The sequence below is a fragment of the Ornithorhynchus anatinus genome, chromosome 2 (genome assembly GCF_004115215.2).
Source record: "Ornithorhynchus anatinus isolate Pmale09 chromosome 2, mOrnAna1.pri.v4, whole genome shotgun sequence".
Taxonomy (NCBI): Eukaryota; Metazoa; Chordata; class Mammalia; order Monotremata; family Ornithorhynchidae; genus Ornithorhynchus; species Ornithorhynchus anatinus.
This window is the reverse complement of record NC_041729.1, coordinates 82,346,742-82,362,518: the sequence shown is the minus strand read 5'-3', so window position 1 is coordinate 82,362,518 and position 15,777 is coordinate 82,346,742. Positions and strand designations below refer to the sequence as shown.

Sequence of the window (15,777 nt, the reverse complement as noted above, 5' to 3'; positions counted from 1 at the left end):
AGGGGCGTGACTCCCAGTCTAGGATAATCTGAATGAAGGAGATTGTATTTCAGTATTTCCCCGCCCTTCCCACTCCGTCCCCGTAGACCGGGCTAAACGGGCCGAGGTACGGGAGGGAAGATCGTCCCCCACGCCACGACGGGAGCTTCCTCAAATCTCGAGGAAGGGGCTGGGGCCGGCGGGGGCAGGTCTGGGCTGCCGGGCCAGTTCGGAGGGCGCAGAAGGGAGGGGACGGGAGGGAAGGAGAGGGGAGGGAAGGGGGAAAGAGAGAGAAGGGGAAGGGAAGGGAGGGAAGGAGAGGGGAGAGAAGGGGAAGGGAAAGGGACGGGAGGGGAGGGGAGGGAAAGGGAAGGGAGAGAGAAGGGGGAGGGAAGGCGAGGGGAGAGAAGGGGAAGGGAGGGAAAGAGGGGGGGAAGGGACGGAAAAGAAGGGGAAGGGAGAGAGAAGAGGAAGGGAAGGAGAGGGGGGAGAAGGGGAAGGGAGGGGAGAGAAGGGGAAGGGAGGGAAGGAGGAAAGGGGGAAAAGGAGAGGGGAAAGAAGGGGGAGGGAAGGGGGAGAGAAGGGAAGGGAAGGAGGGGAGAAGGGGAAGAGAGGGAGGGAAAGAGGGAGGGAAGAAGAGGGAAAGAAGGGGGAGGGAAGAAGAGGGAAAGAAGGGGAGGGAGAGAGGGGGGAAGGGAGGGGAGAGAAGGGGAAGAGAAAATAGGGGAGGGGAAAGGAGGGAAGGGAAAGGGACGGGACGAGAGGGGAAGGGAGGGAAGGAGAGGGGAAAGGAAGGGAAGGAAAGAAAGAGGAGGAGAAAGGGGAGGGGAGAGGAGGGAAAGGGAGAGGAAAGGAGGCGAGGGCAGGGAGCTCCGGTTCTCCAGCTGGGATGATTGACAGGGCGGTGGGTCAGGTGACTCCGTCGCGCCACGTTCCCGGCTCCGGAGCCCAGAGGCCGCCGCAGCCGCAGCCCGGCTGGCAGCGCTGACTTAGCCCGGAGCGGAGCGGAGCGGGGCGGGGACAGGACAGGACGGGACGGGACGGGACATCTCCGGGAACAAAGTTCCGGGAGCGGGCGGCCCAGCAGGCGCGGCACTTTGGGGCAAGCGCCTGCACTGGCCTTTCCCCCAAGGACCGGCACCCGACTGTCTGCCCTTCCCTTCCAACAAAGGGGAAGCCTCCGGCCCCATCAGAAGCAGCAAGCAGGAGGAGAAGAAGGAGAAGCGGGAAGGGACCCACAAAGTTGTGGAGTTCGGCCGTCCCGGGGGCGGGAGCCGCCGCAGCCTCGCTGCCTTCAAAACTCGGGCGAAAAGGACCCGACCGGAGCCCGGAGACTGCAAAGGACCAGCCCCATCCCTGCTCGCCCAACGGGAAAACGTTTGGATATCGGACCAGCTTGGTGCGGGGGTCACCGATCCAGGTGGGCTCCGGGCCTTTTTCTTCTTTTTTAAATTTTATCCTTTAGTCTTTATTTTGGCGGAGGGGCAGGGCGATTGCACAAGACCGGGCCGTTTGCAGTTGGTTGTCAAAGTATTTCCCTTTTAGGTATTATTCTGCTTTTTTTTTTTTCTTCCTCCTAAAAACGAAGTGAACGGAGTTGGGACGGGGCGGGGAGAGCACCTAGTAAGCGCTCGATAAATACTAGTGAATGAATGAAGTGGGTGGGGAGGGTCGGTCTCAGGAGCAGGTAAAACACGTGCATTATTGATGGACCCGGGGAGGCCATCCCACCTCGGCCTCGGGGAGAGTAGGGGCCAGCTGGGGCTAGTGGGGGCCAACTGGGGCTAGTGGGGGCTAGTAGGGGCCATCTGGGGCTAGTAGGGACCAGCTGGGGCTAGTAGGGGCCAATAGGGGCCAGCTGGGGCTATTAGGGGCCAATAGGGGCCAGCTGGGGCTATTAGGGGCTAGTAGGGGCCAGCTAGGGCTAGTAGGGGCCAGCTGGGGCCAGTAGAGACCAGCTGGGGCTACTAGGGGCTCGTAGGGGCCAGCTGGGGCTAGTAATAATAATGTTGGTATTTGTTAAGCATTTACTATGTGCCGAGCACTGTTCTAAGCACTGGGTAGGTAGTAAGGGACTCGTAGAGGCCAGCTGGGGCTAGTAGGGGCCAGCTGGGGCCACTGGGGCTCGTAGAGGCCAGCTGGGGCTAGTAGGGGCCAGCTGGGGCCACTGGGGCTCGTAGAGGCCAGCTGGGGCTAGTAGGGGCCAGCTGGGGCCACTGGGGCTAGTAGGGGCCAGCTGGGGCTAGTAGGGGCCAATAGGGGCCAGCTGGGGCTAGTAGGGGCCAGCTGGGGCCAGCTGGGGCCAGCTGGGGCTCGTAGAGGCCAGCTGGGGCTCGTAGAGGCCAGCTGGGGCTAGTAGGGGCCAGCTGGGGCTAGTAGGGGCCAGCAGGGGCCAGCTGGAGCTAGTAGGGTCCAGCGGCCGCTCTTCCTCCCTCTCTTTCTTGCTCTGACTTTGTTGGAGAGTTGTCCCCCCGAAAATGCAGGGGAGAGCCGTTCAGAAAGGATCCCCTAAGACCCACCCCCTCCAAATTCATTCAGTCGTATTTATTGAGCGCTCACTATGTGCAGAGCACTGTACTAAGCGCTTGGAATGTACAATTCGGCCACATCCCTGCCCAATGACGGGCTCACAGACTAAACGGGGGAGACGGACAGCAAAGCAAAACAGAACAAAAACGAAACAACATAATAATAAGGGTATTTGTTAAGCGCTTACTGTGTGCAAAGCACTGTTGGAAGCGCTGGGCACTGTTCTAAACATGGAGAGGAGTTGACCATAGCGATTTTTTTCCACGAGGGTCGTGGGGAAGCGACCATCGTGGAACCCTCGTGCTGGCGAAGGGCGGCTGCAGGGGACTGGCTGCATTGGTGGGGTGGGATGGGGTCTCTCCCCACTTTAGACTGTCTCCCCCGTTTAGACTGTGACCTCGTTATTGAGCAGGGATTGTCTCTATCTGTTGCCCAATTGTACATTCCAAACGCTTAGTACAGTGCTCTGCACCTAGTAAGCGCTCAGTAAATATGATTGAATGAATACTTGTTTTGCTTTGCGGTCTGTCTCCCCCGTTTAGACTGTGAGCCCGTTGTTGGGCAGGGATTGTCTCTATCTGTTGCCCAATTGTACATTCCAAGCGCTTAGTACAGTGCTCTGCACATAGTAAGCGCTCAAATACAGTGCTCTGCACATAGTAAGCACTCAATAAATACGATGGAATGAATACTTATTTTGCTTTGCTCTCTGTCTCCCCCGTTTATACTATGAGCCCGTTGTTGGGCAGGGATTGTCTCTGTTGCCCAATTGTATATTCCAAGCGCTTAGTACAGTGCTCTGCACCTAGTAAGCGCTCAATAAATACGATTGAATGAATACTTGTTTTGTTTTGCTGTCTGTTTCCCCCGTTTAGCCTGTGAGCCCATTGTTGGGCAGGGATTGTCTCTATCTGTTGCCCAATTGTACATTCCAAGCGCTTAGTACAGTGCTCTGTTCATAGTAAGCGCTCAATATGATTGGATGAATAAATGAATGGGGTGGGGGGAGAAGGCCAGGACCGGGATTTTGTTTGCCGAATGAGGACGGAGGAATACCGGGGGCTGTCAGACAATGGTATCAGTTGAGCGCCAACTCTGTGCAGAACGCTGTACAGGAGCGCTTAGGCGGAGCAGCGAGGCCTAGTGGATAGAGCACGGACCTAGGAGTCGGAAGGTCAGGGGTTCTAATCCCCGCCCCTCCACTTGTCAGCTGTGTGACCTTAGGCCAGTCACTTCACTGGGCCTCAGTTATCCCATCTGGAGAATGGGGATTGAGACTCTAAACTCCATGTGGGACAGGGACTGTGTCTGACCTGATTAACTGGTCTCTACCCCAGTGCTTAGAACAGTACCTGGCACGCAGTAAGCGCTTAATAAGTAGAACTACTTAGGAGGGGACACTACAGCAGAGTGTATCCCTCCCAAGGAGGAAAGGAATCGTGCTTGGCTTGAGTGGAGCTAGGGAGCAGATCCCCAGGGCGGGGCTGTGGGGAGGAGGATTTGGCTACGATTTGGAGGGCCTGGTTATGATGATTAATAATCGTATTTTATTGAGTGCTTACTGTGTGCAAAACACTGTACTAAGCGCTTGGGAGAGTACACTATGACATCACAGTCCCTGCCTCCGAGGAGCTCAGTCTAGAGGATGAGCTCACACTCGCAGCCTGACGTCTGCGTACAAGGCCCACCTCCTCCCAGAGGCCTTCCCAGTTTAAACCCCGCTTTTCAATAGTCCCACCCTTCCTTGTCACCCTGACTCGCTCCCTTTGCTCTTTTCCCCCCCCCCTCCCCGCCCCCCAGCCCTTTGGTATGTCTGTATCTATAATTCTATTTATATTGATGCCTGTTTACTTTGATTTCTGTCTTTCCCTCACCTCTAGACTGTGAGCCCATTTTGGGCAGGGATAGTACCTCTTGACTTCTGCTTTGTTCATTCATTCAATAGTATTTGAGCGCTTATTATGTGCAGAGCACTGCACTAAGTGTTTGGAATGTACAGTTCAGCAACAGAGACAATCCTCGCCCAATGATGGGCTCACAGTCTAAACGGGGAGACAGGCAGCAAAGCAAAGCAGAACAAAACAAAACAAAAATAACATCAAGATAAATAGAATCAAGGAGATATACACCTTATTAACAAAATAAATAGGGTAATAAATATATACAAATGAGCACAGTGCTGAGGGGAAGGGGGGGGAGCGGGAGCAGGGGTAAAGGGGGGACTCAGTCTGGGAAGGCCCCCTGGAGGAGGTGAGCTCTCAGTAGGGGAGGAGCTCTCAGTAGGGTACTTTCCAAGTGCTCACTACAGTGTTCTGCACATAGTAAGCACTCAGTGAATCCGATTGAATGAATGGGCTGTCTGTGAGCCGGGCCAGTGCTCACCCCCACCCCCCCCCAACCGGCCGTGCCCCTGGAGGCTGCTCCATTGCCGACCACCCCCGTAAAGCCAACTTTCTGAAACTCTACTTCCAGCCCAGGAAAGCCTCTCTGTGGGCCCGGAACCCAGTCACTTCCAATCCCGCTCTGCCACGTGTCTGCTGTGTGACCTTAGACAAGTCACTTCACTGGGCCTCAGTTACTGAGAAGCTGCATGGTTCAGTGGAAAGAGCCTGGGCTTGGGAGTCAGAGGTCGTGGGTTTTAATTCCGCTTGTCATCTGTGTGACTTTGGGTAAGTCACTTCATTTCCCTGGGTCTCGGTTATTCCATCTGTAAAATGGGGACTAAGACTGAGAGCCCCATGAGGAACAACCTGATTACCTTGTATCTACCCCAGTGCTTAGAACAGTGCTCGGCACTTAGTAAGCGCTTAATAAATACCATTATGATGATTAAGACTGTGAGCCCTCTGTGGGACAGGGACTCTGCCCAACCTGATTACCCTGTATCTGCCCCAGGGTTTAGAGCAGTGCTTGGCACATAGTGAGCACTTAACACTGTAAAATGGGGATGAAGACTGTGAGCCCTGGGTGGGACAACCTGATCATCTTGTATACTGTTGAATGAATGAATGTATCCTCTCCAGCACTTAGAACAGTGCTTTGCACATAGTAAGTGCTTAACAAATGCCATCATCATCATTATTATTAACAAGTACCATTATTATTGTTATCATGGGGGGTGGTGCTCACTGCTGATTGGGGTACTTATTCGTTCAGTCGTAATTATAATAATAATAATAATGTAATGTTGGTATTTGTTAAGTGCTTACTATGTGCAGAGCACTGTTCTAAGTGGGGTAGACACGGGAATCAGGTTGTCCCACGTGGGGCTCACAGTCTTAATCCCCATTTTACAGATGAGGTAACTGAAGCACAGAGAAGTTAAGTGACTTGCCCACAGTCACACAGCTGACAAGTGGCAGAGCTGGGATTTGAACTCATGACTTCTGACTTCAAAGCCTGTGCTCTTTCCACTGAGCCACGCTGCGTATTTATTGAGTGCTTACTGTGTGCAGAGCACTGTACCAAGCACGTGGAAAGTACAGTTCAGCAACAAAGAGATAATCCCTGCCCACACCAGGCTCACAATCTGAGGGTGGGGGTGGGGGGCGGAGAGAGACAGACCTCAAAACAATAGGCATCAATAGCATTGATATAAATAGAATTATAGAGATATATACATCATTGAGCGCCAACTCTGTGCTGAGCACCGGGAAAAGCTTAAAGAAATGATCTGCCTGGGCGACAGCTTCTGGTTGAAGGGTGGGGAAGACATACCAAGTGATTGACGCCGTGTCCCTTGGAAGTGGCCCGGTGGAGTGGGCGTTGGGGAGGGGCTAGTGGCCAAAGACTTTCCTGGCAACTTTGTCCACGAATAAGGAAGTGTCTTTGGCCCAGGGGTGGTGGGCACCGGCGGGCTGGCAGCTGGATGCCAGGGTGATTTGCTTGACTTGGGTGGGCCTCCCTGGCATAGCCCAGGGAAGCCCTTCCACCCCTTTAAGGAGCCCCAGGGTCGGAGATGAGCTGAGAGGTTTGACTCGCTCAGATGGGTTTGTTGGAAACTTCCCGCCCACGTTAGAAAGCAACTGAAAGAGAAATGTGGGTTGCAGAACCAGCCTCCTCTTAACTCCTTCCTCGGGTGTCTCTGGCACTCCTAGGCACTGTGGCATTGAGAAACTTTCTCGGCTGTTTTGAAAAGGATAATGAGGTGCCTGGTGTCTTCCATTAAGGCTAATTTATCTCCTTTTTTCATGGCCCTTTCCATCCCAGTGGATCGTCTAAACTCCTCTGATGATCTAACCAATAGTCCCTCCCCAAGGATTTTTAATCTCTGGTTGCAAAGTGTACACCCTAGGGCAGGGTTTTGGTCTCAGTAGGGAGTGATGATGAAGACATAAGCTGCTTAAAAGAACCGTATGCATTTTTAGCTTATAACTTTTACAGGCCATCATAGAATGAAGTCTCCAAGTTAAAATTTCATGTTGCTGTCCTTCATCCCGTGATTTCCCCATTCTAGAAGGCTTTTGGCAGACACTGAGGAGCACGTAGACCCAAGGAAAGTAAGAGCGGGGAGGAGGGAAAGGGAGGAAAATGGAGGGGAAAAGTGAGGGCTGTAGAAAAAAAAAATTTTGGACCATTTGGGAGAATTCTGATCACAGCTGAGTGTGTGATCTATCTGATCCCCAAACTGATTCTTCAGGATACATTTTCCTCCCTGTTCAGCACATTATGTTCTGTTGGTCACTAAGAAAACTAAGAATAACCCTAACCGTGTACAAACTCATACAGAAATTAGATGCAGATATGCTTATGAGTTTAATTAGAAAGACAGCCTGAAATTAAGGAGAAGTTTAGTGGAAACCATTGCTGAACATCTCTTCTTGATGGAAGTTCTTGAAGGAAGTGGGTTCTAGTCCCTGCTCTGCCACTTGCCTGCTGTGTGACCTTGGGCAAGTCACTTAACTTCTCTGTGCTTCAATTACTTCATCTGTAAAATGGAGATTAAGACTATGACCCGCAGGTCCAACCTGATTAGCTTAAATCTACCCCAGCCCTTAGAACAGTGCCTGACAGATAGTAAGAACATAAATACTATAAAAAAAGGGAAAAAAAACCTCGCCTTTTTTTTTTCTTTTAGATATTGATGCCAAACCAGACCTGCATAGAAAGGAACTATTCTTAAAAGAGCACTTCATAAGATTTTAAGATTAAGTCTCTGCAAGGATGGCCAAGTGTGGGGAACAAGATGACAGACCTGATGAGGGGTTGAACAGTGAATTCAGTGACATCATTAAGTCCAGATCAGGTACGTAACAGCCGTGTTCTTTTTCTTTCCTTTTTTTTTTTTCTTTAAATTTACTTTGCCTGATTCACCCTTGCCCAAGCAACTACTACCAATTAAGCCTAAAATACTGGGAATGAGACATTTTGTTTTTCACTCTTTTTTCCCTACCAAGAAGCCAGAACTTGTATCTATCCAGTGCTTAAAACAGTTTGACACATAATAATCACTTAAATACCATAATTATCTTTCTTTGACCTTCTAGCACCATTTGATTAGTTTTGTCATTGCAAAAGTTTCCACCATAACCATGTGTTTCCTATTTTCTTCTGCAAAACAGTTTCATCAGTTTCCTTTGTGTTCATTTGCTTGCTCATTGAAATAGCTGCAAAAATCTCTGGGTACTTTTCATTTATTGGAATATTTTATGGTCTTAGCAAACAAAGGTTATTACCATTCAATTACAACGGACATTTGTATCTTCCTGTATTGGAAAGGTTTATGTGGTAAATCCAGGTGCTTGAGGTTTTGAGGACTATAATTGATTATTTTAATTTTTGAAGATCTTGAAAATAGGATTAATGAATAGCAGATATCTTTTACCTAAACGTATACTTAACATAATTTCAGAAGCCTTTTTACTGTGGTTTTTAAAGACACTTGTTCTGCCTCTTTTTTTTTTTCTATGTCAGTTATGGCGAATTAGCTCTAATTAAATTCAAACATCCCTTTCCTCTTTGTAAATTGACCTCAAAAGTGGTTTCTGTACAATCAGTTCTGCTTTTGTGTTTACAGTATGCATCTTGATTAGAATGTTGTTAGAGAATGTTCATTCAACAGTGCTATCCTTCCGTGGATGCAGCTTGCTACAGTGTTGGAAGAAATGATTGTGTTAATTGGCTTAGCATTACTGTGGGATTTTCTAACAATGTTATCTCTGTGTAATAGACTTTAGGTGTATTCCAATTCAGTAATACTGTAAGATTGTAAAGAATGGCTCTTATCAGCTTGGGGCCACTTTCCTTTACATAAAGCTCCTTGATATTTCTCCCTGTACTTGCCCTAGCCCTAAAAATAACTAGCTTTTAAAGTGCTTTACTAATGAGAATAGTACAACTTTACTGAAGCTCCTTGAATATTTACTAAGGAACTATCAAATAATTTAAGCACTTTTAATGCTACATCTGTGCTTTTTATTTATCTCTTGGGTAACAACCACCTAATTACCCACTGAGAATTTAGCTCCTGTATGTCTAGGTCCAGGATCATATCCTGTCGAGCAGTTGCTTAGTGCCTGGACTCAGTGTGTTACAGTAAGAGGTTAAATTTAGTTTGGTATAGGGACTAGAAAGGCAGAATAATCCTTTTTCCTCCATAAGACATAGGGCTGCTTTCTTTTAATTGTTCCTTCACTCTTTGGGTTTCTTAAGATAAATGGACACAAGGCCAATGATGTCCCATTGATTTGGATCCTGAGTGCTCCATCTCAATAATAAATCAATTAATCGATAGTATTTGAGTGTCTAGCTTGCTGCAGAGCATTATACTGAGCACTTGGAAGGACTCAATTTTGTTGGTGCTTGCAATATAGCAAGGAGGTAAGACACTAAAAGAATTTAAAGATAAGAAGCAAAGAATGTAAATATATGTAGATATAAATACAATGGGTAGAGGGTGTGAGTAGTCAATTGCTTACTGATGCAGAAGTGCTAAAGTGGCAGTTGGTTTGGGGGAATAGGGTATGGAGATGAGAAACTAATCAGAGGTTTAGTTTTCTAAACCTTCTGGAGAAGATGTGATGTCAGAAGCACCTTGAGCATAGGGAGAGCAGTGGTCTACCGCTTATAAAGGTCGGGGGAGAGTTTCAGGCAGAAGGGAGAGTGTGAGCAAGAAGTGTGGGGCAAGAGTGGTGAGAATGAGGCACAATGAGAGGTTGAAATGAGAGAAGTGAAGCATATGAGCTGGGATGTAGTGGATGAGGAGTGAGGATAAGTAGAGGGGAGAACTGATTAAGAGCCTTAAAGCCAGTGGTCAGAAGTTTTTGCTAGTTTTGGAGAGGAGGAATAGGTAGCCACTGAATAATTTTTGTGGAATGGGGAGATACAGCAGCACGCTACTTTAATCAAGTGACCCAGGTAGTGGAGACTTCAGTATTGACTGAAGAGTAGTAGTAATATTAATGTTAATTTAGCGCTTACTGTATGCAAGGCATTGTACTAAGCACTAAGGAAGAAATACAAGGGTGAAATACAGTCCCTGGCCTCCAGGGGCATGCAATCTAAGAACCGAGCCAGGGGAGAGGGGTGTGCTGTGGCAAGTGGCAAATCACATAAGGAAGAGTGAACAAAGATAAAAAGGCCAAAGACAATGATGAACATGAAAGGAGCAGCAGGATTTTAGACTCCACAGAACTCAGACCACCAGCCAGAGAAGTCACAGCTGCAGGGTCACGCTGCTGACCTTCTCAAACTTCTAAAGGTTGGGCAGGTTCACTGCAGATGGAGTCCTTTGCTGGGCTGGAGCAGGAAACCATGGGAGCACCGTTGTCCCTGGGGACAGCATCTTTTCTGCATGGCCAGGCCCTGGGAATCGGGAACAGGGAAGCCGTTGAAATGGCTCAAGTAAATGCTTATGGTGGAGTCTTTCCTTCGGGACAGGCACTGGAGCAGGGAGTTCAGCACAGTGGTTGATGTAGTAGTTGAGCTCCGGCTAGAACAGATGCCGGGTCCCAGTATGGCGCCAGTTTGGGTGAAGAGGAAGGAGTAAATAATGGAGATATTGTGAGGCATGAACTGACAGGAAGGCAGACCTATTACCTAGGAGAAACCAAGGGTTCATGAATGTGTTGCTGTACTAGGTGGTCTTGGTAAAAGCTCAAGAAGATGCTGTCTAGTCCTACATATACTATAAGCATATTAATTCTCTTCCCCTCTTCAAAGCCCTACTGAGAGCTCACCTCCTGCAGGAGGCCTTCCCAGACTGAGCCCTCCCTTTCCCTCTGCTCCTCCTTCCTCCTCCCTAGTCCCCCTTCTCCTGCCCTCTGCTCTTCCCACTTCCCCTCCCCACAGCACTTGTGCATGTTTGTAAATATTATTTCTCTATTAATTTTAATGATATATATCTGATTCTAATTCTGTTAATATGTATATAATAATAATAATAATAATAATAATAATGTTGGTATTAAGCGCTTACTATGTGCCGAGCACAGTTCTAAGCACTGGGGGAGATACGGGGTCATCAGGTTGTCCCACGTGAGGCTCACAGTCTTAATCCCCATTTTACAGATGAGGTCACTGAGGCACCGAGAAGTTAAGTGACTTGCCCAAAGTCACACAGCTGACAAGTGGCCGAGCCGGGATTCGAACCCATGAACTCTGACTCCAAAGCCCGTGCTCTTTCCACTAAGCCACGCTGCTTCTCTATATCTGATTCTATTTATCTTGATGATATTGACACCAGACTACTTGTTTTGTTCTGCTTTGTTTTGTTGTCTGTCTCCCCCTTTAAGACTGTGAGCCCATTTTTGGGCGGGGATTGTGTCTATCTGTTGCCGAATTGTATATCCAAGTGCTTAGTACAGTGCTCTGCACATAGTAAGAGCTCAATAAATACGATTGAATGAAGCAAGAAGGAACTTAGAATTTTGGCTCCAGAAATTGCTTCTTTTTTTTTTAATTCTTGAGAAAATTTTGATATGTCTGGTGGGGAGGAAGGGGAAACCAGGGACAGAAACGATTTATTAAAGCACAAACAACTAGTTGTAATACTAATAATATAATAAAGCACTATACTAAATTCAGGGGAAAAAAATATTGAGGAGATGCAGAGTTCCTGGCTCTCCAAGGATATGTAGTCCTAAGAATAGTGGGGCAGTTGTCAGGCAACGGACACATACAGAAGGATGAAAACAATGAAAATGTGAAAAAAGCATAAACAGAAGTAATAAAGAGGAATGGTGGTGACTTCATGGCACTACTACCCAGGTCATCCAGAGTTCTAATATTGGTAGGGCCCTTGTATTGCCTCAGCTTGAGTCCCTTGTAGCTCGCAGGGTGTGTCGGGAGCAAAGACCTGGGATGGCATGGTGGGAAAATGGCAAGAGACTCCTTCCTGAAACCCAGTGTATTGGCATATAGAATTATCGGGGGAAGAGCTATTCTTGATGTGTCCCACTTGCCAGACAGTGGATTGTATTGGGTTTTTCCAAGTTCATCTGTTGGTCAGAAATAGTTATGCACATAACCTTAAAACGTGGGAATGGGTGCCAGCACAAGTTAAAATCTCAAGTTAAATGATAGGGACTACTATTTTCTGTAAAAACAACTCACCACAAATCAAATATAAAGTCTAAACACTCAAAATGACCAATGTTTAAAACTGTCGTTCAGGTAAGTTCTTACTATTTGAAATTTCAGCGAGAAATTAACAGGAGGACTTTTCTCTTGGTTTACACTTGACTTTTTTTGTTTCTAAGCAAAGGTATCTTAAATGAACTATCATGCTAAAATTATTCATTTTGTGTGAGATGAACCTATATACATTTCCTCCAGTATTTGTCATTTTTTTGCTATTTTGATTGTGCCCACTAAGAAAGTAGTTAGAGGTAGTTTCAATTGTCAAGTGAAATCTTGTCCAAGTCTAGCCTTAATTGAAGTAGTTAATTGAGGAAAGAAGAACAATGGCCAAAAGGAAAGAGCAGGAGCATGGGAGTCAGAGGATCTGGGTTCTGATCATGGCTCTGCCTCTTACCTGTTGTATGACCTTGGGCAAGTCAGATGAAGAAACTGAGGCACAGAAGTTAAATGAGGATTCAACAGTACCTGTTCTCCCTTCTCCATAGATTGTGAGCCGCATGTGGGAAAGGGACTGTGTTTGACTTGATTATCTTCTATCTACCCCAGCTCTTAGTACAGTGTTTGGTACATAGAAGCAGCATGGCTCACTGGAAAAAGCCCGGACTTGGGAGTCAGAGGTGATGGGTTCGAACCCTGGCTCTGCCACTTGTCAGCTGTGTGACTGTGGGCAAGTCACTTAACTTCTCTGTGCCTCAGTTACCTCATCTGTAAAATGGGATTTAACTATGAGCCTCAAGTGGGACAACCTGATTACCCTGTATCTACCCCAGAACTTAGAACAGTGCTCTGCACATAGTAAGCACTTAATAAATACCAAATTGTACTTTACCGTGCTCTGCACAAAGTGCTCACTAAATACAATTGATTGGTAAGATTGATGGAACTTCCAACTGACTGGTTTTTGGAGGTGGGGAAATGAGCTCAATTCTGACTCCAGTTTTGGGGCAGAGTGGGCCCTAAGATTACCTTCTCTGATAAGAGGGGACACAAAACTGTATCTCTAGACTGTAATCTTGTTGTGGACAGGAAATGTCTGTTGTACTCTTCCAAGCGCTTAGTGCAGTGCTCTGCACATATTAAGTGCTAAATAAATGCAATTGACTGACCAACTAGAAACTAGATTTCCCCATATGTAAAGGACAATGATGCTAAGTGGCATTCTTGCTAAATGTGACACATATCCTGGTTAGGCCAAAGGGCCAGAAGTAAGGGATGAATGCATGGCTTCAGCAACTTTGTTCTCAATGTAGCTGGCCCCTGGTGCTGTTAGTATCTCTCTGGTTATCTCAGTGTGCCTTTAATAATAGTAATAATTATAATGTTGGTATTTGTTAAGCACTTACTATGTTCAGAGCACTGTTCTAAGTGCTGGGATAGATACACGGTAATCAGGTTGTCCCACGTGAGGTTTACAGTTAATCCCCATTTTACAGATGAGGTAACTGAGGCACAGAGAAGTGAAGTGACTTGCCCACAGTCACACAGCTGACAAGTGGCAGAGCAGGGATTCGAACCCATGACCTCTGACTCCCAAACCAGGGCGCTTTCCACTGAGCCATGCTGCTTCTCTTTTTAGTGGTGTGCTGGGGAAGAGGGGCAGGTATTGCAGTGTAGACTGCTAGTGTCCTGTAAAGGTGTTCTACTTGAAGCTTGTGATGGAGAAAGGTGTGAAGAGAGGTTGTTCTTCCCTCTGTGATTTTCTAATTGTATTGGAGCTCATGAGGGCTCTGGAGAGAAGGAAAGGAAGTCCATTCAGAGAACTTCCAGTTATAGTTACTTATTATTGCCACTGTGAAAATATCTGTATTACTTTTTTAAAGTGAAGCTTTTGTTTAATCTGTTTTAAAAATCAGTCTCCATTGTACCAGATTGTTTGGGAACCTGGTCCTAGGTCCTCCTGGCTTCATCAGTGTACAGATGATGTAATGATAATACAGTCAGCTTTCTCACAGTAAAATAACTTCCTTTCTCAACATTAGTTCTTTCCTGTTGAATACTCTGAAGGAATATATGCCTTTTTTTTCTAAGATGCATATAACCTTGTGACTTTTTCTTATTCATTCTCCTAGCATCCCAGTGAAGTAGGAAGTGGGCAGGTACAGATAAAGTCTTCAAGTGATAAAGTCACAGGCAGTTGCCTAAAAGCACACAAGTAAGTCAAGATGACTACAGGGATCTTTAACGACTTAGGCACACTATCTCTAGTTTTTTTTTCATGGTAAGAGGAAGTAATAAAATAAAAACTTGGCTGTCAGATGCTGAGATCTGTTTGTTGTGGAAAGTTTTCTGGACTTTCTAATGAAGCTCACAGGAGAGATTATGTCATGGTTTATTGTTTTATAGATCTGCTGGAGTGTTAGAATATAATCTTGACATTACTGGTCTCTTCTGTTTATCAGGATAGTTAGGACCTATTTAGTGGCTAAAAAATTAGGTATTTAATCGGAGTGCTTTAAAAATATTTAGCTGGTGATCAAAGGTATAGAACCCCTTTAGCATCAGGTGCTAGCTCAGCCCACAGATAACATCTGATAAGCTATTCTAATTACAACTCAAGTGAATATTTACAACACTAAAGTGCCCCTATTTAAAATCAAACCTGCCAATAAATGTGAACTCTTCAAGAATGGCCACCAGGTAACCACTCTGAAACCGTTTTAGTGCATGTGTGCATTGTGGACAGTGCCAGGCACAGTGAAATTCAATCAATAGTGGATGATGGGACTTTATCTGTAACTATTTAGTCAGTTGTGATACAAGAATGTGTGACATTCCTTGTTCCTAAGGTAGGTTTGAAGCAAAACCTAAAAAATGGGATTATACTCTTGAAAGAATACAGTCTTACTAGGTATTGCTTCCTAGGAATTGAAAGAGGAAAGAAAAATAATATAAAGATTTACTCTTCACATTTTCTTCATCAGTTTTGTAGACTATACGCATAGGGAATATTTTTTTAAAACACTCAAAAGGATTTGTGTAAAACAAATACTGATAGTGTGAAACAAGGCTGAGGTAGGCAAATTGGATTTGGTACAGATTTTTTTTGAGAATTCTGAGGAACAGAAACCACACTTTAAAAGCCAGTCACATCAAAAAATCTAATTAAAAAAATCTACGTAACCTGATAGGATTTCACCTGTGGTAGCTTAAATAAACTCTACCTTTTGTTGTTTTTCCCTAGATTATTGTAGCATGGTTCAATGGGAAATTAATATATGCACTAGTAATTTTGAGGGGCTTTGTTTTTCATTGGCATTTTATTAAAAAAAGAGAGGGTTTTTTTTTCCTTCTCCTAGGACAGCTAGCATCTAGAAGGGCAGTGTAGCACTGTATTTTATCTGTCTGTACCCACTCTCAACAGAAAGCCAGTCAAGTGTTAGTGTTCACCGACCATCAACTGTGTGCAAAACATATTTATATTAATAGCACAATATAATTATTATTACATGATCCTTGCCCTCAAGTAGTTTGGTGTCTGTCTTTCCTGCTAGATTGTAAAGTGAATTATAGATAGGAGTAAGAAAGCTTAAACATGTACATAACTTTCTGAAATTTAACTATTGGAGAAAGTAATAGAGTAGTAGTAATGTTAAGTGCTTACTATGTGCAGAGCACTGTTCTAATCACAGGAAGGAAATCACAGGTGGCAATTAGACCTGGTCCCCATCTCAAGGGGCTCACAATCTAAAA

At 46.0% G+C, this 15,777-nt stretch overlaps 1 protein-coding gene across 1 annotated transcript in view; it reads left to right on the top strand.

Moving 5' to 3' along the window:
* The first annotated feature begins 1,044 nt into the window (after positions 1–1,044).
* UTRN (utrophin) overlaps positions 1,045–15,777 on the top strand; it is a 609,179-nt gene continuing 594,446 nt past the window's right edge. Inside the window, exons 1-2 of the mRNA XM_029047836.2 lie at positions 1,045–1,399; positions 7,586–7,753. Of these exons, the coding sequence (XP_028903669.1) occupies positions 7,672–7,753 (82 nt within the window). The 5' untranslated portion in view covers positions 1,045–1,399; positions 7,586–7,671. The remainder of the gene's footprint in view (positions 1,400–7,585; positions 7,754–15,777) is intronic.